The sequence below is a fragment of the Cheilinus undulatus genome, linkage group 8, assembly GCF_018320785.1.
Source record: "Cheilinus undulatus linkage group 8, ASM1832078v1, whole genome shotgun sequence".
In the NCBI taxonomy this organism is placed as follows: Eukaryota; Metazoa; Chordata; class Actinopteri; order Labriformes; family Labridae; genus Cheilinus; species Cheilinus undulatus.
This window is the reverse complement of record NC_054872.1, coordinates 18,557,060-18,578,943: the sequence shown is the minus strand read 5'-3', so window position 1 is coordinate 18,578,943 and position 21,884 is coordinate 18,557,060. Positions and strand designations below refer to the sequence as shown.

Sequence of the window (21,884 nt, the reverse complement as noted above, 5' to 3'; positions counted from 1 at the left end):
TTGTAAGTATGTACAATGTGCCTGCGTTTACTTTATTTTTAAAAAGAAGCAATTTAAATACAAGAATGCAACAGTGTGGTAAATGATTTTTTTTTTTTAATTTTCACTTAGACATCATTTCTCTTGTTAACCCTGTGTCATTGCATCTTTAGGAAGAGTTTCCCTTTCTGTAATTTTCAGGATATGCACAGCCGAATGGGTAGGAAAAAGTCTGAAACTAGAAAAGCACTCGGAGAGCTCAAACCTCCGCCATTAGCCCTATCTCCCAATAGTAAAGAATCCTTTAAAAAAAAATTCCTGGATCCAGACGGTGATCCAGATCACTCCTAAAATCAAATCAGATCTTCCTTATACCATTTCTGACATTTCCTGAAAATTTCATCAAAATACGTCGATAACTTTTTGAGTTATGTTGCCAACAAACAAACTAACAAACCCTGCTGATCACATAACCTCCTTGGTGGAGGTAATGATATGGTTTGAGCAAACAAGACTAGGTTAAAACCTGGTATTTGGCTGACCGCAACTATATGGGATGGCTGTTGTGATGCCAGACAGGGAAAATGAGTAGCTCCACCTACTCCCCCAAACAAGGTATCCACAACTCTTTAGACAGAGCATTAACCTGGCATGCCAGATAGACTGTTTCATATCACCATTGCATGGATGTATTTCACATTCATCTGGGTTTGGGTAGGAACATCTTTTCTGTCATGAAAAGCTTTCAGTGTTGCCCTCTGCCCTTGTTTTAATTAAAAAAATGTTGTCCAGTTCTGACAAAACTGCTGCTGTGGCTACGTCTGGGCTAATCACCCCACTAGCAGCTACCGTATACAACCACTCACACCAAACTACCCCTTTCCCCCTAATGATTACATACTCATGCCAAAGCAGAAGAGCGAAAACATTTTTTCCATCATGAAAAGCTTTTAGTGTTGTTTTTGTTCTTTATTTTGTACAGAAACGTGATCCGGTAAATCTGACCCTATGATAAAGCTAAATCCGAGGTAATTATCACATGGAGGCAGCCATTGCAAACAGCTTTGAATACAACAAAAACCTGCTGTTGCTACTGCTGCACTCTCCTCAACTGATGCAGATTGTTCTGAACAGTGTTGATTGGAGCGTTTAAAGATCGCTGTGCTTGATGACATACATGGAGTCTGGTATATCCATCTGCTTTGCGAGGTTAACAGAGCATGGCGTAAGCAGAGGTCCACTATGCTCCATGTACGAAATTGTACAATCTCTGTACAGCTCTGAAAGTATAGTCACTCACTGAGTTACCCAGTCAGGCGGTCAGTCAGTCAGGGACATACGGTCCCATGTGTAGGGCTGACCTCGGCGGTCTGCCAACAAACAGACTAGGTAATTAAATGAAGTTCAGACGTGGGAGCGTGGAAGTTGTGGACCGATTCACCTAAGACAGTGTGGCATTCCTGGTATCTGAGCATGTAGACAAAAGTAAGAGTCTTTCAGTCCTTTGTCCTCCCAGTCTTACTGTACTTTTGTGAGGCCTGGACATTGATTAATGACCAGAGGCTCCATCTGGAGTACTTTGTCACAGCTTCTCTTCTGCACATTTTTTGGGTATTGTTGGCAAGATTACATATCTAATGGAATGGAAAGGGTCAGTTGCTTAATACGGGAATGGCAGCTGTGCTTTTACAGGCACCTGTCACACTTTTCCAGGCCTGATCGATCTCGCTACATTAGCAATGCAGGCTTATGTTACATTTGCTAGAGCTAACATAGCTACATTGCCTACGTAGCTTATGTAGCTTTGTTAGCTTTGGCCATGGTTGCAAAAGCTCATGTAAAGCTAAAGCTAGCATAGTTACCTTGGCTTAAATAGTAACACTAATTATGTTGCTAGTGTAGCTGTGTTGTTAGCTTTGGCTAGAGCTAATGTAGCTAAAGCTAACATTTGTGTAACACTTCTGAAAGGAGTCTTTACATGATTAAATCTCAGATTAGACCTCCGACCTTTCTTCCTGTTTTTAATTAGGAAATGTTGCTTGGTCTATAATATTTACAATGTGAAGTTTTCATTAACGCAACTGCCAGACTTCTGAATAAAGCTGACTAAAAAGAAAAAAATTCTAAAACGGCAAATGTGTTGTACCAACAAATGACAGAAGCGGCGTCTCACAGTGAGGTCCACAAGAGGGGGTGTCTGAGAGCTGCGGAGTGCAGCCAGACCCCTCTCGAATTATGTGGCTTCACTCTCGGACAGTTCGTGCTCAGTCCATCTATACACACAGTTTAGTGCGGCAGGATATTATTTCGTATTGAAGACAGCATTAATAAAACTGTTTGTGTGCATTTGTAAGAGTGTTTTGACATTCCTCTGTTCTGTTTGATAACAATACAGTTCTCATTTAGTAAATAATAAATATATCTACTTTGTGGCTGCTGTATGAGCTCAAGGCTTTCATACCCTAAAATACATTGCTGTTGAAATTACAGTTGCATGGTGTGATATTCAAATCAAAACCATCTACACAAGTTACTGGTACCTCCCCCATATTATCAAATTGATACTGTGATATTGAGGCACAGTGCCTCTGCCTCAGCATCTTGTAACTGGTACTACAGTGCCCTCTAGTGGTGTTGTTATACACCTGCAGAACATACAAAATGAGAAACGACTGTTTTGAACATTTTTTATTGAAAGATTTGTCTAAAAAGAAACCCAAAAGAAAAAAAAGACATTTGAAACTACAGAAATATCCACTGTTTCTACAGACACTCTCAGAATCACAATTTGAAAGACATGGGAGGCATGTGACCAAGCAAATAAAAAAATAGCATCATCAAAGTTATTTCTGTTGCATCTTCTTTTACACACCTGTACAAAAAAAGATCTCATAAATATTACTTTGTTCTCACCATTTCTACTTTCTCTCTCTTCTCTCAATAACTTATTTTCCCATAGAGGTTTGTGTCTGGTTGATTTTGGTTGAACCATGTTTTTACCATACGTTCATCTGTTCCTCTCTCTATTAGCTTCTTTCATTAGTGGTTGGGTGGGTGGGCTTTTAGGGTGTAGCCTCCAGAGCCAGGATTAGACAGTTAGAGATGTAAAATGTGGCAAGCTGAATATTAATCATAGAGCAAAAGGGTTGGCTTTAGAAAAAGAGGGTGAAGTTTAACTCCTCTTGGTTTGTTGTTCTCAGCTTTGTAGTCACACTGATGGGCAGCTTGTTTATGCTTTACTTAGAGGCTTAAACATGTTTCACACATATTTTCTTTTCATGCTTGAACCCCTCCCTCTGCAGCCTCAAACCATGTGGAGGATGAAACCGCCCTGTTTACTCAGGGATGATGAGCATGGTCACAAGAATAAAACTGAAGGAGAACCAACACGTGTTCTTTTCAGAAAATCAGCTCCCACAGCTCTTTTTCTCAACATATTAAGTGTATTTGAAAATCCCTATACCCTTCCTCACTAACCCCTCCTTGCATTAATGCTGCACTCCTGCTGCTGGCAAAGCTTAACCTCCCCCACCCCAGCCTCCTCCTTTGTATCACAAAGCTTGTACAAAGCTCATATTCAGATTTGTGCTACTACTGATTAATTGCTTTTGAACCAATTTTATTGTATTTGGTACACATTGTCATGAATATATCCATCCATATGGGGGTCTCTAGCGATGCACTTCCTGGAAAGTCAAAGCATGATGCTTGACTAACTAAAACTGTATCTCCATTTCGCAATAAAATGGTAAAATGTATGACGATAGTGTTCCTGACCTAATGAACATGACTATGGTGGTGGGAGGAAGCTGGAGTACCTGGAGAGAACCCACGCATGCTCTGGGAGAACCTGCACACAGAAATGCCCTGATTGGTAAGCGAACAGGAACCTTCTTACTATGAGGCAACAGCACTAACTCCAGCAAACAAAAACTTTTTAGCACTGTCTACAGACAAATTCTGATTGGTTTGATTTGTGCTCATTTAGAGCAAAACTGAAAAAAAAAACAAAAACCAAAAACAAAACAGCCATGGTGAAGAAAATATTTACTCAGATTTTGCACATGGAAATTTCATTGCTATAGTGAAAGCTCGTATTGTTTTCTGAGAACTACAACCAGAAATACTCATCTTCTTTCACCTAAAAATGCTACAACTTACAACCTATGATGATTTGAATGTCTTATATCAGTGAATTACAATACATTATTTTCTGTCTTGACCTTGGATTTTAGAAGCCTATATCTGTCACCCCTGTGGGCCTCCCTTTGCCACACTCACCCAACCAAACACAACCTAAATCCCCAATAATTAAAAGTATTTAGCAGCTCAAACATCATAATCAATTTTAAAAAAAAGGCAATACAAAAGAAAAAGAAAAACATTTCTCCTTGTTCTTGTTCAAGAGTACATATAAGCTGAAATCATTTGAATAAAGATAAATGCTTGTCCTGCCCTGCTCACATTTTAGATGGCTTGTGTTTGGCAAGACATTGGCGTGAAACAATCTGATGTATAAGAAATGTAGAGCATTTGGCTAACTGTCATGATGATTTACAGCTTCTCAGTGTCTGCATTCAGGATTTTTGAATCATCAGTACAGCCAAAGAGGGTGTTGTTGGCTGCAAAAAAATATCGGCAATAATACACCAGATATAATCATATTTCCCTCAAAAATAAAAGTTTACCAAATAATTTCCTCCTCCACACTCTCCAGCCCACAGGGCGCCTGGTCTCCACAGATATTACTGCCCACGATAGATCATCAAAGTTTGATCATGAGACAAATAAAACATCCCAGAGTTCAATCTTCTGGTTGAGGAAGTTGTGTTAAAGATCATCTGCTCCTTCTCAGTCTCTGATAAAATCACAAACAGCATGATGAGCAAGAAAGATCTCAGTTCAAAGAGGTGAAAAAACTGAAAGAAAAAGCAACATACAGTGAGGAAGATCTCTTCTCTACCTAGTTTCTTCATCTTTGGTATAAAATAAGCCCCCTGTAGGCTGCTTTTTGTTCAACAGTTAAGAAAGACTCAAGAAACTGTCAACAGTTTTACTAAAACTATTGCTTTTTGCACATTTAAAAATCCTAGCGTTTTTTTTCCTGCTTTTTTTTTTCAAAGTCAGACTTTTTCCTTATTTTTCTTTTCTTTTTTTGCAGTGTGACAAGCAAAGCAGGCAAAGCAAAAAAAAAAAAAAAAAGACGGCAATCAAACAAACAGGGGAAAAAAATCTATAAAAAGTAGAAATGTGATGGAAAACAGAACTTCTATCTGATGATTAAACTTAACCGCATCGTTCAGGAAGCAGCAGATTGACCCCTAAGGACGATTTTTTTTCTTACTGACAACATCAGCTGCACCGCACCACATAATTTAAAATCATCTTCATACAAATGCCTTTTTTTTAAATCCTGTACAGATAGCTTTGTAGATTTCTTCTCTCCATGAGCCTTTAAAATCATTCAACCATCAGTCTTGTTTTAAAATTCAACACTCTGGATGTTTGTTTCCAAAGTTTGAAAAAATTAAGGCATAAAGAGTTACGAAAAAACATTAATATTCTAGAAAACTACTCAAATAATAAAAAGAATGAAAATAATGTAGCTTAATATCAAAGGAAGACAATCTGTTTCCCCCCTAGACGTTGCTTCCTTTTTAATTTTTTCATAAAAAAGTCTGAAAATCTACCTGCACATTCAAATGTTCTTTTTTTCTGTACAGTTTGTTGGTTGAGTTCAGGTTTCAGTCCTGGCTTCTTCTGTTAGAGGCAGAGTCCAGTCTCACAGTGGGAAACTCAAAAGTTTTAGACTGTGTTTGATTTCATTGTCCTCAAGTCCACAAAACCATCATTTCTTTTCTTTTTTTTTTTTTTTTTTGCCTCAACCAAGTACGAAAGATATTTTTTTTTCTTCATTTTGTCATGTTTTTGGTGCCTGTGCACAGTGGAAGCATTCTCCCCTCAGTGTTCCCGTGTCACCTCTTTTTTTTCTTTCTAGTTTTTGTCCTCATTTCATTTTGATTCTCCATGTGTCTCCGGCGTCTCAGTGCAGTCCTTCTGAAGGCAATGCAGCGATGATTCCTCCCAATCTCGTTATCTGGAGGAGACAGAAAAACAAGTTAGAGGGAAAAAAAAACTGTGGACAATGTCACCGTTACAAAAGCTGAAACAACTGTCTTTGTCCAGCGGCCGTCTGTGAAGGAAACCACCAGCAGGTTATCTAGAAAGCAGAGAAACGAGGCGGATGAACACCTGGAGGACGATAAAAATTCTGAGGAAGTGGTGTACATGCAAAAGTTGACAGGATTCTGTGACCAAAACCTCCCACAACAAATAGAAAACCATTCTGTCTATGTAAATACACACAATAACCTCCTTTAGCCGGTCAGGTTTGCACTATTCAAAATGATCGATTTAATGTTCTAATCAACACCTCAGCACAAACTGTTACCAATACTCCCCATCAGGACTTTTTTTCATCTAAGTATGCCAAATGAAATCTCTAATGAAATATCTCACTGCTAAGATGTTGCTCCACCTTGATTGGAGTCCAGCGTTGGTAAATTAAATTGGTTGGACATGATTTTTAAAAGCACACAGCACTCTAGAAAGCCTCACAGCTATCAATGCATATCTGAGCATAAACCAAACCATGAGGTCAAAAGAACTGCAGGGTTGTTGCAAGGTAGAGATCTGGGATAGGCAACAAAAAAATGTGCAGCTCAGAAGGTTCCCAAAAGCACAGTGACCTCCATAAGTCTCAAATATAAGATGTTTGGCACAACCAGGACTCTTCATAGGGCTGGTCAAATGGCCAAACTGAACAATCGGAGGAGAATGGTAAGAGAGGTCACCAAGAACCTGATGGTTACTGTGATTGAGCTCCAGAGATCCTGTGTGGAGATGGGGTAAAGTTCCAGAAGGACAACCATCACTACAGCCCTCCACCAATCTGGGCTTTATGGCAGAGTGACAAGGCAAAAGCCTTTCCTCATTGCAAAAAAACATGAAAGCTCACTTGAACTTTGCACCCGCAGGACTGTAAGAAACAAGATTCTTTGGTCTGATGAAACCAAGATTGAACTTCTATATGTCATGTCTGGAGGAAACCAGGCACCACTCATCACCTGCTCAATTTCATCCCAGCATCATACTGAGGGGGTGCTTTTCAGCAGCAGAGACTTGAAGACTGGTCAGGGTTGAGAGAATGCTGAATGGAGCAAAGCATGCAAAGCAAAGTGTGGAGCAAAGAAATATCCTTGATGAAAATCTATTCTGTAGCACTTATGACCCTCAGCAAGGGGCAAAGCCAACACAGGAGTGGCTATGAATGTTCTAGAGCGGCCCAGCCAGGGCCCTGACTTGAACTCTATCGAACATATGTACAAAGATCTGAAATGGCTGTCCACTGACTGACTGAAATTGAGAGGATTTACAAAGAAGAATGACAGAAAATCCCTCAGTGAAGGTGTGCAAAGCTTGTTGCGTCATATTCAAGGGTCTGAATACTTATGTCAATGCGATATTCCAGTTCTTTCTTTTAAATAAATTTGCAAAACTAAAATTTTGTTTCCACTTTGTAAGCTCAATGCTTCAGCATTCCAAGACATTCTGGACAATGCTATGCTACCAACTTTGTGGCAACAGCTTGGGTAAGGCCCCTTTTCTATTCCAACATGACCACAAAGCAAGGACTATAAAGGCATGTTTTTAATGAGTTTGGTGTGGAAGAACGTGACTGACCAGCACAGAGCCCTGACCTCAACCCCATCCAGCACCTTAACAATTAACTGGAATGGAGATTGTGAACCAGACCCTCTTGTCCAACATTAGTGGCTGACCTCATGAATGCTCTACAGAATGAATGAGCACAAATTCCCACAAAAACACGCCAAAATCTTGTGGAAAGCCTTCTGAGAAGAGTGGAGGCTGTTATAGCTGCAAAAGGGTGACCAACTCCATATTAAAGTACATGTATTTGAATACAATATCATTACAGCCTCTGTTGGTGTAATAGTTAGGCAGCTGAATACTTTTGTCCATATAATCTAAGTTGTATCAGAGACATTTGTTTACTCACTTGGACTGTTGGTAGGAGTAGGCTGTGGTATGCTCTCCTGTATTCTCCACTGATAAAGGCTGCTGCCCGCTGCCGTCCTGTGAGGTGGGGGCTGCTGTCTGTGGAGATGTGTCTGTCACCACGCCCTGGCATCACAACCACAACCATACAAACACGTCAGACATGTAGACTGGTATTGTAAGAAGGTTTTTATGTTTTATAGAGCCTTGTTTAAGTTTCCTCAGAACCACACAAAAAGTTAAACACATAATAACTCCGTCTGTATTGACTAAAAGTAAAGTTTTTCATCAGTGTGATTTTTCTGCTCATATTAGAATTCAATAACAGTTCTTTCTGCTCTTGGGAAATTAGTTAAAACAGTAGGTGTCTTACCCTGAATAACAAGGACTCACAACCTAACTGTGATACTATCTCAGCTTCTTATCATTAATTTTTCTCTGTTGTAATAAATAAGTGCAACAGAGGTTTCAGAGATTAAAATCTCTGTCATTTACAGCATTTACAAAATGTAATGTAAAATTCTCAATATTCTGGTAAGGTGAGTCCTCTACTATAGCTGTATGAAGCTACCGGGCTATAAACAACAATAAACAACCTCTATTTGTCCTTACTTCCACTGTGATGGCAGAGGCAGGCACTGCAGTGTACTGGGGAATGTAGGTTCCTTGCATAGGAGCAGCAGCTGCAGCAGGCATGTACTGCAGAGAAAAGGAGGGGCACAGAGAAAAGTATGATAAAGGTTCAAACATGTCCTTTACTAACTCTGGATTTAAGTGTTAAGAGGAATTTCTGAGGAAAAGAGTGTTTTTATTTGACTTTCATACAGCTGAAAATTAGCTGACTTTGCTCCAGGGTGAATGCACATTTCAGATGTATTTAAAACATAAAGAGGCACTTTTATTGGTGTGGTTATGGTGTTTCTGCTGTGAGATCATCTTAATCATAGCAGGAATCTCTGCTCTCCAATCAGTTAAAATGAATAACTAGTTAAATAAAAGAACACGTGGTTTAATGTGAGACTAGAAAAAGACATATCAGAGACTTACAGTGCCTGTAGTGCCCAGAGACAGGTGGTTCATCTGCTGGGTGAGAGGAGCCATTACACTGGAGGGGTGAAGAGACAAACTGGGCTCTATGGCCGCGGCCGGGGTGATCACAGCACCCTAAGGGAGAAAGAAAGGAAACATGATAGACAAGGTTAGAAATTTTTAACAGGGTGAACAACCTCTTACTGCAGTCAGAAACCCTTTTCTGTCTGTCAGGGTAAAGAGTGAGATAAAGAACTGAGGATCATGCTGATCCTGGATTTTTTATGCACCTTTTATCCATTATTTTTTAAATATAAGCTACCTTGGCACTGTGTCAAGTTGCTCATGAAAACCAAACACTGCAGTTGCAGCTTCCTAATAAAAGCTTTCAGCTGGTTAAATGCAAGTTGACTTTAATTTTGGAAGAAAATTTGACCACTTACAGGAAATGCCTTAGTTTAAGCAGAGCACTCATAGCTCATCAAAATGCATCCAGGCAACTAAGTTGTCAGAGTTTTATTCAGTCTGTAGTGAAAAACTAAGAAGCTGCTAGTCTGTGTAAAACCACAAAAAAGTCTGGGACATTTCTTGGGATTGGTCTCTTAAAAAGGGAACTGTCCCTAGAAACTGGGGACATCCGGTCACCCTACCCTACATGTATACTTCATGCTCAGTTAGCGCTTCTCGGCTAACTGCTGAGGTCAGCCCTACAGATGGGTCTGTCCCTGTCTGTCTGACTGACTGACTGACTGACTGACCGAGTTCCTGAGTGAGTGATGCTACTTTGAGGGCCCTATAAGATAAGATAAGATATTCCTAATAAAGGAATATCTTATCTTATCTCATCTATCATATAGAAGCGGATTAGGGCCATTTTTGATGGAGAAAATGATTTTGGGCAAGTTGAGATTAAAGTCCAAATGACGAGAATAAAGTCGATAATAAAGTCGAAATTGTGATAATAAAGTTGAAACACAATTTCGAGATTACAGTCGAAATGACGAGAAAAAAGTTGAAACTTGTTATTACTAGCGGATCATAGACGCTCTGTGTTTATGTGGCAAAGAGAGAATCTCTTTGTTGTTAAATCCAATAATGAGGTATAATTTCCACATATTCATTGATATGAGGCTTAAGGCATTTTGAAGAGACAGTCACAATTCTCTGTTATTGTCTTAAATACATCAACAGGAGAGAACCGCTCTTGTCTTCCTCTCCGTCTGATCACCTGTAGAGACGCACAGGTTACAGGCTCTACCTCGGTAATGGGAGAGCGAAGGGAGATTCATCACTTGTTTATTGATCAGTGTTTGTTGTGGTGGGACAGACAATATCAATAGAAACAAATCTACTGACATATCTGAAGGGAAGCATGGAGGCGCTGTATGAAAGCAGCAATTAAAACATATGGGGGTTTTATTTCTAAATTCCATACACAAATGTAATGTACATCGTGTACATGGCGTTTTGCAGGTAACATTTTCTGTATCATACACAATACTGTTATCTAAAGTTTCCGGTGCAACATGGGACAAAATGTTCCCTTTCTGCCTTTTTTTTAACATTTTGTCATTAACAGCAGCCTGTGATCAATAAAAGAGCGATCAATGTCCCTTCGCTCTCCCATTACGTAATGAGGTTGAGTCTGTCACCTCTGCGCCTCTACAGGTGATCAGACGGAAGAGGAAGAGAGACAGAGCGCTGTGTGCTCCTGTTGATGTATATTTAAAACAATAACAGAGAATTGTGCCTGTCTATACAGTATGCCTTATGCCTCATATCAATGAATATGTGAAATTATACCTCATTATTGGATTTAACAACAAAGACAATCTCTCTTTGCCACTAAAAACACACAGCGTCTATGATCCGCTAGTTATAACAAGTTTCAACTTTTTCTCATCATTTCGAATGCAATCTCGAAATTGTGTTTCAACTTAATTATCACAATTCAACTTTATTCTAGTCATTTCAACTTTAATGTCGACTTGTCCAAAATTATTTTCTCCTTTAAAAATGGCGTGTTCATGTTGGGAAAGATGTTTTCACTCCTGTGCTGACCTGCTTTGGCATGACTATGTGATAGTTGAGGGGGAAAAGCTAACTTCAATCAAACTTCAAACTTGTTGTGCGAATGCTTGTGTATGCTGGCTGCTTGTGTAGCGATTAGCTCTGAATTAATCGCAGCAGCACTTAGTCAAAACTGGACATTTTTTTATTAAAACAAGCAAAGACAGCAACACTAAAAGCTTTCTGTAAGAGAAAGGGTGATTTGCTTTTCTGCCAAACCGCTTCAGCATAAGTGTGTGATAGTTAAAGGGGGAAAGGGTTGCTTGTTGTGTGAATGCTTGTATTTACGGCCTGCTAGCCGAACGTTAGCTCAGCCTTAGCCAAACCAGCACATTTCTTCATCACAGTTAGCACTGAGAGCAACACAGAAAGCCTTCTGCGACAGAAAATGATGTTGTCGCTCTTCTGCCGCCCTGCTTTGGCATGATTTTGTGATAGTTACAGGGAAAGGGTTAGTTGTTGTATACAGATGAGTTGGTATATCCCTGCTAATGTCTTATCCAAACAAGCACAGAGAGCAACACTGAAAGCTTTCTGTGACAGAAAAAAATGTTCTTGCTCTACTCCCGGTCTGTTTCGGCATGGCTTTTGGATCATCGCGGTGGCCTTGTTCAGTATTGTTCGGCGTTAGCTGTTAGCTTGGATGTCGCTGTAAGACCGCTGCAGTTTACACTGAACTAGACCGCTGTTCTTGTTAAAACCAGAGAAGAGAGCCACACTGACAGCTTGTCTTGTGCAGAGAATATATTTCGGGATTTGAGACTCATGCACAATCTTCAGTTTTTAATTTTTTCATCATGATCTCCTGTCCCCCGTCACTCTTTCTCCTATCGTCCCTTTCTCTTTGACCGTTCATCTTTTTAGCCCCAGTGTTGGCAGCTCTCCTCTCATCCGTGTCTTTGTTCATGCTGCATAACAATGACACACACAAACGCGATCCTCATGCACACATCTACACTGAAATGCACACTAACATGTTGGTAGTGTAGACCTCAGGCTTCTATCTATTGAGGGAAAAAGTTTCAGAATACTGGAGGACAAACAGCAGAACTTTCTCCTCTTAAGGCTCCTCTCTGACCATGGAGGATCAGCGCATCAGTGCTGTGTGTGTGTGCTCCAGCTGTGTGTGTCTGTGTCACCTGCTTGAGCCAGGGGTGTGCGCTATGTTAAAAAAAAAAATTGGTAAATATTCCATTAATACTATATGATTATGGGGAACAAATAAACATTAAAATCTCCATATTTGCATCGTTAAGAGAACACTACTTAAATGTTTAGCATGTCTTCATTTGCAGGGAATATGATAAAGTGCTGTTTATTAATAAGTAACAGATATAAAAATGATAGAAACACTAAAAATTGACATTCAGCTTAGTTTTACTTATATAAAGACCCTTGCACACCTGTCTTAGGAGAATTACAAATGTTCATGAAACCTGTTGCAGTTTTTAATTTATTTAAGAATAAACCGTTCATTAACAGTTAGTGTTTTATTGTTACTATAAACTTTCTATCATTAAAGACTTATATCTGACAAAAGATGTAATCTCCAGTGACACTGTCTGTCTCTATCAGTGAAGTCTGACAAATGTCTCTGTAGATATATACACAGAGAACACCTTTTTTAAGAGGAGAGACAGAGAGAGAGAGGACAGGATGTAGCTATACATTTAAGTTGCCACAATAAATTTAGCTAAAAAAAAACAAAAAACAAAAATACCAATAATGATAATATCACTCTGCCAGTCAGGCAATTCAACAGGCATCTCTGATAGTTGCAGTCAGCCATTAGGTTTTTACCTTGTCTGGTTAGGGGTGGAAAACTACACGGCTATTGTACTCAAGTAAAAATACAGTCACTTTGGTTAAAATGTACTTAAGTCAGAGTAAAAGTACTAGTCTATAAATCTACTGAAGTAAGAGTTAAAAGTATTTAATTTAAAGTTTACTTAAAGCACTGAGTACTGAGTAGCCTCTATGTGCTACTGTGTAGTAAATGGGTTGGACAAGTGTAAGAGAAGTGTACTCAAGTAAAAGTGCAGTCACTTTGGTTAAAACTTAGAAGTAATATTACTGATGTACTCAAAAAAGTCAAAGTACCCAGAAAACGACTCAATCCTGTAATTTGAAAAAATGTAATTAGTTACTTCCCAACTCTGGCTCTTTTTAATCCACATAGCTAACAGAAACTGAGTTTAGACAGACTTCCTCCCTAGTTAAATTGATGCCTGCAGTAGTTTGACTTTGTACACAGTCAGTCTGCTGCTTGGCAGGCAGGCTTGACAGAACACACCTCGTAATGGAGCAGAAAGGCTTTTACTGTAAATCTGTTCAGCGTGAGCGGCTTTGATGCCTGCTAACACCTTGATGCACTGAGATCTCCTTTCCCCGTACAGCTGCTGCTCCAGACTCAACAGCTCTGTTTAGATCTAATAGGAGACTCTTCACACCGTGTGCTCAGACACCTGGCAACATCCCTGCAGAGGTAAACACTATGCATTTGTGATAGCTGTTTAACTACACTTCCCTTGAGCGCACACAGACAGCATGCATCTGTGGGAGTGTGTCAGTTTTTCTCCAGAGAGCAGTAGGCACTACTGAAGCTGCACGTTGAGATAAGAACAGGTACTAAAGGTGTTAAATTTAGGCTACAGTGCAACTGTATGGAAGCCTTCTGAACTATATTGTGAGTGTGTAGTATTACACAGGGATACACAACATGAAAACAGTAATGAACCTTATAGGTGTGTGAAGTTTCCTTTCAAAGACATATACAGTCTGTCAAAGTTGTTCACAGTGTATGTGAAGATTCTTGGCTTCACAGGAAGGCACACACACAAACACACACAGTTGTCACAGTTGTTAACAGTCTTGAGCGCACTTCCTCCTGACTGCTGTCTTCATAAGGAGAGCTGTTTGAAGAACACACCAGCCTGGCTATCAGTTATGCTCTGTCAACACTATCCTCAGCATCACAAGTAAATTGCTTGCACTTTCTACACACTGTACACACACAAATACATCAACAGATCTACCCCCAAACCAGCACAAATCTTTGGCACTGGCAGGTAGATTTAGCAGCCAGAATCGAGCTAATACCCTGGCTTTCCATCCATCTATATAATACAATCTGTGGTTTAATGATTTCTCATCCTCCCTCGCTCTTTCTCTCACTTCTTCCAACCTCACAGCAGGCCTCCACACACACACAAAGCTACACCAAGCTAAGGAAAAACCCACAATGACTAATTGTCTGCTCTGATTTATAGCTGCATGAGTGTTCAACTCCCCGTCTTCATGCATCCAGACCATGCATTAGCAGGTGTGTGTGGAGTGTGCGATTCTCTGTGGTAGAGTGAGTGTATTTGTATCATGTTTTCCTGTATCAGACATTTTTTTTCCTGCAGTAAGCAATAAATGAGAGCGCAAGACAGACAGTTATCTTCTCCCTGAGGACATGAGAGAGAAAAATTCAGGATCTGCTCTCCAACTTTGAACTCGCTCTTTCTCTCACTCACTCCTCTATTATTCTTCTCCTCCTCGTTTCTCGCTGTTGTTTCTCCTGAAGAGAAGTGAAGCTGTGCAGCAGGAAGCTACAGGCAGCATCGAATGCATGGTATTAGTGGAAATGACACACATTTACATCAAGAAAACCAGTTGGTGGAGCTGGTTAGACAGGTGCTCTTTGCATGTTAGGTTGTGAGATTGTGTGGCCTGGAAACAGATGTCTGTATCATCCTACATAATGGTTTTACCTACTTAAATTAAACCCTTAGTTAGTTCTAACAAGATTTTATTAGATTTTACAGGACCACATACAGCAGAAATAAAGGTATCAGTAGCTTGTTAACTCTAAACACACACCTTTATGCATGTTAGTGTTTGCACACCTTTGTGCAGCACTCAAGAGCTTGGATATGTGCCGATTTGTGCGCTCTTTTTCACATTCTGCACCCTATTTGTCTTCCCAAATGAGTTTAACATGGCAATTTAACTCAGGAAGATCTAAAATCCCAATTCTTTGGATGTCTCATTACAGCCCTCCCATTATAAGCCGCCTTCCTTGTCTCTTTTGCTATGCCTGGTTAGGGTAATGCATTCATTTCCTGTAGGGGGGATTTGTGAGTAATTATGCACAAAGACATCCTCTCACTAATTAGGATGTAAAGACAGGGAGTTCAAGTAATCTGGGCATTGCACCAAGAGTAGGAAACACACAGTCCTTAAGGCACTCCACTGTGTGTATAGGTGTCTGTACGGGTGTGTGTCGACTCATCTGAGATGCGTGTCTCCATTGTGAATGTGTACACAGAAAGTTATGGGAGTGTTTGTGCACCTTCTTCATTCCTGTGGGATTAAAAACAGCACTTAACACTGGTGTTTCTTCTTTTAACCTTTTAAATTTGGGTCATTGAAACCCTTGTGAGGAGTTTTTAATCAGCTATTTTGAAATTGTCTTGTTCATATGTTGGTGATCTTCAAACCTACAGAGTAACATGGATTACAAAAAGCAGGGCCAGAGCACTGGCCTAGGTGACAGGACCCTATTGAAACTATAGGCATCCTTAGATATTGTTTTGGTTGGCCCTTCACGGCTTGTTTTGGGGGCCTAAAAAGTCCCTAAAACCTTGCATAAAATTGTCCCCCAGTGGAAGTTTGTCTGGCAGTGGAATTGTGCAAATCCATTTCTCAGACATGAGATAGGTGATTGGGTAAGAGCTACATGCATGACAATCGGTACACATATGTATCATGATTGGACGAATAAAAAAGTCTCATGGGATGATCCTCCAAAATTTACAGGAAGCATCTTACAAACAGTTAAAGGTCCAATTTTGGTAATTTTAGGCTGTTTTGGTTTTACATCATTGGTGTCACATCTGAAGGTTCATCACCTACAGAATTCATCGAAGTTTTGTGTGCTTATTCTAGACAAGATGGGCATCTAAAGCTGTGCTATGCAGGAGTGTTCAGCATAGGGTGGGGCCGTAATCAGGGCCCAAAGTTGTTCTTTGAATTGTGCCAACTATTTTGATTCTATATAACACTACAGTGCCCATGTCAGCCATCACCCTACTTCACTGGGATGATCACACATTGATCCTGAATACCTTCATGCATTAATATAATCACTTTGTCACAACGCCCCCTTCTGCCAGTTGAACATTTCCTACTCTGAATTTCGATTTTCTTCCCTCAAAATCTATTTGAAAAATTCCGCCCCCGCAAACCATTTAACCTGGGCTTATGATTTTCAGTCTGCATATGGATCATCATAAAACCTACAAAAAAGCCTCTTGGACCCATGCCAAAATCCCAACAGGAAGTCCACCAGCTTCATCTCAATTTAAAAGTAAGGCGATTTTGATGGTGTCAAATGATTTTAACCTGTTCTGACTTTTGTAATTATCATTCTGTGTTCTTCAAAATTCTCAGACAACACAACAGTAACACACAGAACACACCCAAGCAATTTGCTTCAAATTTCACGTCTGATCAAAGTTTGCCCATCTACACATTCAAAGGTTAGTTGTATTGTTTTGATGTACCTCCCCCGACTAGCAATAGGATTAATTCATACAAAAGTGACACATTTCAGTGACTTGCAAGTTGTCTTAATTTAATGGCCCAAAGACACAACTGGGCCATTTTTTATTCCTCTTACTGAGTTGAACCTGTCAGGCTCAGATTTTGATAGAATGCCTCAATATTCGTTCACAACAGTAATACGTCTTATTAAAGGATGCCTTGGTGGCGATGGCGACCATTTTCAATATGCCTGCTGTTTCACAGGAAGTTGGCGTAACTCTCATATTAAACTTCTGATTTGCTTCAACTTTCACATGTATGATCAAGGTCTGCCCCATTCACATTTTAATGTTAATTTCATGATTTTGCTGTTGCCCCACCTACTGTAAGAAACCGGTAACACCTCTTAACACAAATGCCCCATCTTCTTTATATCATATATAAGATAAATCAGTCCTGTCCAGATCATAACATATAAGCATCTTGCTGTTTTTCATACTGCCACATAGTGTTTACAGCAACTACAACACCATATGCTAAGTGCAACATGCCATTGTTTTTTATTTAATGACAGTCCTGGAGGGGCTATATGACGTCTCTGCTGTGCTGCAGCACATTGCATGGTTCACCAACACAACTTCACACCTGTGGTTGCCACAGACTCGGAAATGTGCCAGGGTGTGAGGGCCCTTCAGTGCTGCTTACAGACCTAGTTTTTTACCTTACTTTTACTTTACTGGCCATCAGACAATGTCTAGGCCTTACAGGAGTATAGGATGACCGGGAGAACCAAGGACCAAAAAACTCTCAGCTTTCGTCCGCATGCTCAGATACACCTCACTGTTCAGTGAACCCATCACTCTGCGTGCAAGTCCAAGTCTGCAGTTAATTGCAACCGTTTGACACTGCCAAAATAGGTGAACTGCTCCAGAACTTCTGTACTCCCACCATTCACAGACACATATTCAATGCATCCCAAAATGCCTGGATCTTTGGTTTGACTAAGGAGACATGCATTCCCTACTCTTCAAACTTCTCACTCAGCAAGTTAAGAGCCCCCATAAGGACATCTACAGTTTCCACAAGGACCTGTTACCTGCCCCATTATCCAGACCATACAGGTACCAAAGAGGTAGGAGCTAAGACTCTGTACCAGAATATAGGGCAGACATCAGCTGGATGAGTGAACTTGGGATCCTGCTCCAGAATCCTCCAGAGGGCATCTCTACTCAGCAAGTCAAATGCCTTCTGCAAGTCAACATAGGCTGCAAGAAACCCACTATCGAGTTCCTGAAAGCACTCAGCAAGGACCCAAAGTGCCAGGATGTGGTTCCACTGTAAGTAATGTTAGAATCTAGCAGAATTCCCATAAGACTTGCTCAAACAATAGAGTCATGTTTTTGCAGCATCTGGTTACCTCTCTGTGACGGTGAAGTTCAGTGCTGACGGTGTATCTCTAACAGTGAAGTGATACTAAAGAAAAACTTCCAGATTTGCTACCACAGACATATAATCTCTAACTATCGCTGCCTGAGAGGTGTGCTTGTGTTCGTCAACCTAAATGTGTCAGTAAGCCAACAGTCAAAGTTACTTCTCTTTAACTGTGCTGATAGCAGCCATGAAACCACTGCTGCCATAGGAACAGAATTAAGCTGCTCTCTCTCTGTGTTTCCCTCCCTGGCACAGCTTTAATTTGCCAAGCTCCTCTATATCCAGGAAATACAATGACTAGCCTTCTCCTTTGTTGTCTAACAGGGATTTTGACTATGCAGAGACAAGGCTGGGGAACAGGCGCGCACAGCCCAGACATGCTTTTGCAGTTGTTGTTTTCTTTTCTTTGTTCCTGATTTATTCTTTGTAATCCCGTCTTTCCTCTCCGTTTCCTGAGTCTGCCTCTTTTCCCCTGTCCTCCCTCTGTCAAACACACACGGTTAACTCCTGTTGTTATCTTTTTCCTCTTTCTCCGATGCTCCTTCCCTTCTATCTCCCTCTTTCTTCTCCCCCAGTCTTAGAAAGTCATATCAAGCAGCCTGCCAGATAATTAGATGGGACATTTGTTTGAAAACACATTTACGGAGGGGTATTATCCTCTCTCACAGACACAATTTTAATCAGACATGACAACAGAATGTTTTTAGGAGTTGGCAGAAAGACACAAAGAGGAAGACAGATAGGCAGAGAGAAAAACTGAGAGAATTTGAAAGTAGTTTAACTATTGTGTTGTGGCACTATTTCACTGGAATCCCTCAGTGCATGGCTGATATAGCAAATCTGTGCCGTCGTTATCTTCCATCCCCCGACTGCTGACAATTTCATTGGAGCACAACTGATTTTTTTATGTATGAAATAGTCTCTAGATATTGGCAAGAAACCAACTCATTAAGTGGTGTGGTATGATAAAAATCTGGATGATAAAATCTGACTTCTGTGTCTTTGTAAGAGAAGCCAACTTTATTTTTTAGACTATATCCATTAGGTAAAGGCCTGCTCAACTGTGAATCGCATTCCTCTATTACAAAATAGGAGGAGGATATGTCATAATCAAGCAGCAAACTCTGGTGTTGAATAATGAAGCCACTGTAGAAGTGTCAGAACCTGCACTTTGTTGAGTGTCCAGGCTGGCTGCAGAAGCACCAGAGGTCAATACACAACTCATGTTAAAATGATGATTCTTACATCAGAGAAGAATGCAAATATCCTGGTTAAAAAAAACAATTCAGGTTGAAATGAAGCCCCCTTTAGTAACCAAATGTCTGACGTCACTCGGACATCTTCCAGTACTTTCTGCAATTTATGGTCATAATAGCCCAAAACTGGGCTATCACAAACTTGCTCATGCCAAAGACCGCCATTAATCTTTGGTCTCTACTGGGAAATCCTCCCTGGCAAAGATTCTTAAATTGCTTGTATTTTAGGGAAGCTGATGTCAAAAATTTCCCTTACAACATCTTAAATGCATAGTGCATAATGCATAGTATGTAAATTCGGCTGCGAGGGGGCTCTCACACAAAACAATAGTACATTACGATAACAAGAGCACTCTTCTAAACTCACCATTCTGCAAGGGCTTACATCTGATTTTCATTGAGGACTCCGTTCACTAAATATGACATTCCATACCAAAGTTATTACAGTTAACAAAAACAAATGAAATAACTAAAGCTAAAATGTAAAAATCATTTCAGTTAAGTGAAACTAGGTCACCTAACAGAAGAACTTCCCCCTCCTGGTTGTGCCTTGAGATCCTGTCCATGAAAATCACAAACAGAATTGGAGATAAGGGGCGGCCCTCCACATTTTCATGAATGATTCAGCAAACGTATAACAACCTGTGAAATAGACTGCTCTTACATATTTGTCGGGGGTCTGCATGCTGAGCGAAAATTTTTTGAAAAAGATCTTTTGCTTTTGCACACTAATACTAAACACCTGCTGATTAACTTGTAATTATAAGAAATTATGATGGGGAGATTTAATAGCTTCATTTAAGAAAACAGATCAGCTCATGCTGTTCTTTCCACATGACTTGTACAAACACCTTAATAACTTACGTTTCTCAGCCCCTTAGATCGTTGGATTGTGTATTTGTTACATGATTAACTCTAATTTTGTGATGGACTGAAATGTTCCTATCAAAGTCTCATTTCTCTCTCCTTCATGTGAACCTTTTCTGTGAACAGGTGTGTCATTAAAGCCTGTGTGTATAAAATTAAATGGATTTTTTACAATCCAGTTAAACAGTTATTAAAAATCACTTGTGCAAACTGTACATGAGAATAACCAGTGGGACTGAGAACTATTCATGACTGAATGTTTAAGAGGTAATAAAGGTTTATTTTCATCAGAAGCACTCTCAAGGTTACTGTACAATCTAAACCTGGATCTACTCTGCCCATGACTTTCTCTTCTATGGAAGCGGTCGTACTGAGGGATAAACAGGGAAACCGCTGAGTTTTTCACTTTCTCCACAATTACAGAGAGAACTGTAAATCATGTGGATGAAGGTGCAGAGATTTTACACAGTATGTTTGTGTTGTTACTACATGTTAGAGAGGCAGGGTGTCAGCTGGGGCTTTATGTTGAGCTCAGGTTGAAGCCTGTACAGGCTCAGAGCTCAATCTCATGTACTTATAGCTGTATACAGTCTCTGAGCTAAAGCCTTGAAGTTTGTTTGTGTGTCAGACAGTATATAAGAAAGAGTATCTACAGGATATACCCACAGTGTTACTGATGCACACCTACACACACGGTCGATATTCAAGGCTCTATGTACATGTGTCTGTGTTTTATTGTGTATTTGGAGCCATAGCTTATGAGGTTTTTATACAACTCTAGTGTATTATATGGTTTCCATCTTGTAGATGTATTTATACTGATTTCTTTGCCTTTGCCTTATATCCACCTTTCTAATAAGAATTCTTGTCAGCACTGGCTTGACTATGCCTGTTCTGACTGGACCAATCAGCATCATGTGAGGAGAAAAAGGCAGTAGTCAGGGCCTTGTTAAGTTAGACTTATAGGGGAGACTGGGGACAGTTACAACAAGGGACAGTTGCATCAAGCCTTATTTCTTCAATCAGAAAGATGCTAGAGTGATGACACTCACACTGCACATGCTCAGTTAGACCCTCTGCCCACCAAGAAGAGAGGGGCCATATTGAGCATCTGGTCCTGCTTGTATAAAGACAAAGCTATTTTGGGGGTATGAAAGTAGCTTTTTTCATGAGCTGTATTTTTGTCATATTGTCCTGATCTTTTGTATGAATTAATCCAAACTTATCTAGTTTGAGTCATTGTTTTGTTGACTATTCAGTCACATGGTTAGCATGTGTCAATGTCAGTGTGGCTAGCAAGCACATGATGTTTTGTCATGACTGATACCATGGGGATGGTTGCAACTGTCCCCTTGCTCATATCAAAACAGACCATCTAACACTATTTTTGAAGAGTTTTAGTTCAAAATAGGCACAGTTAATATATTTCATTGCTGATGATCAGTACAGGCAATTATATTGTAAGACAATGAGAAACTAATACTAATGCTAAACAAAATGATTCCCCAAACAACTTGTTGAGCAAAAATGAACAATTTTTGTTGTATCTGTTGTGCTATGGGACAAACTAGCCACATACATTTTCCTGTGAAAAAAGGAGAAAAGTCAATTTATTTGTTGTCATATAGAGTTTTAAAACAATTT

The 21,884-nt window shown here is 40.0% G+C and overlaps 1 protein-coding gene across 2 annotated transcripts in view; it reads right to left on the bottom strand.

Annotated features, from left to right (window-relative positions):
• Positions 1-2,663: 2,663 nt before the first annotated feature.
• LOC121513676 (RNA-binding motif, single-stranded-interacting protein 3-like) overlaps positions 2,664-21,884 on the bottom strand; it is a 237,171-nt gene continuing 217,950 nt past the window's right edge. For both annotated transcript variants that reach the window (XM_041793581.1, XM_041793582.1), the window contains 4 exons: positions 9,106-9,222; positions 8,671-8,757; positions 8,060-8,184; positions 2,664-6,076 (listed from right to left, as the gene is read on the bottom strand). In XM_041793581.1, the coding sequence (XP_041649515.1) occupies positions 6,073-6,076; positions 8,060-8,184; positions 8,671-8,757; positions 9,106-9,222 (333 nt within the window). In that variant the 3' untranslated portion in view covers positions 2,664-6,072. The remainder of the gene's footprint in view (positions 6,077-8,059; positions 8,185-8,670; positions 8,758-9,105; positions 9,223-21,884) is intronic.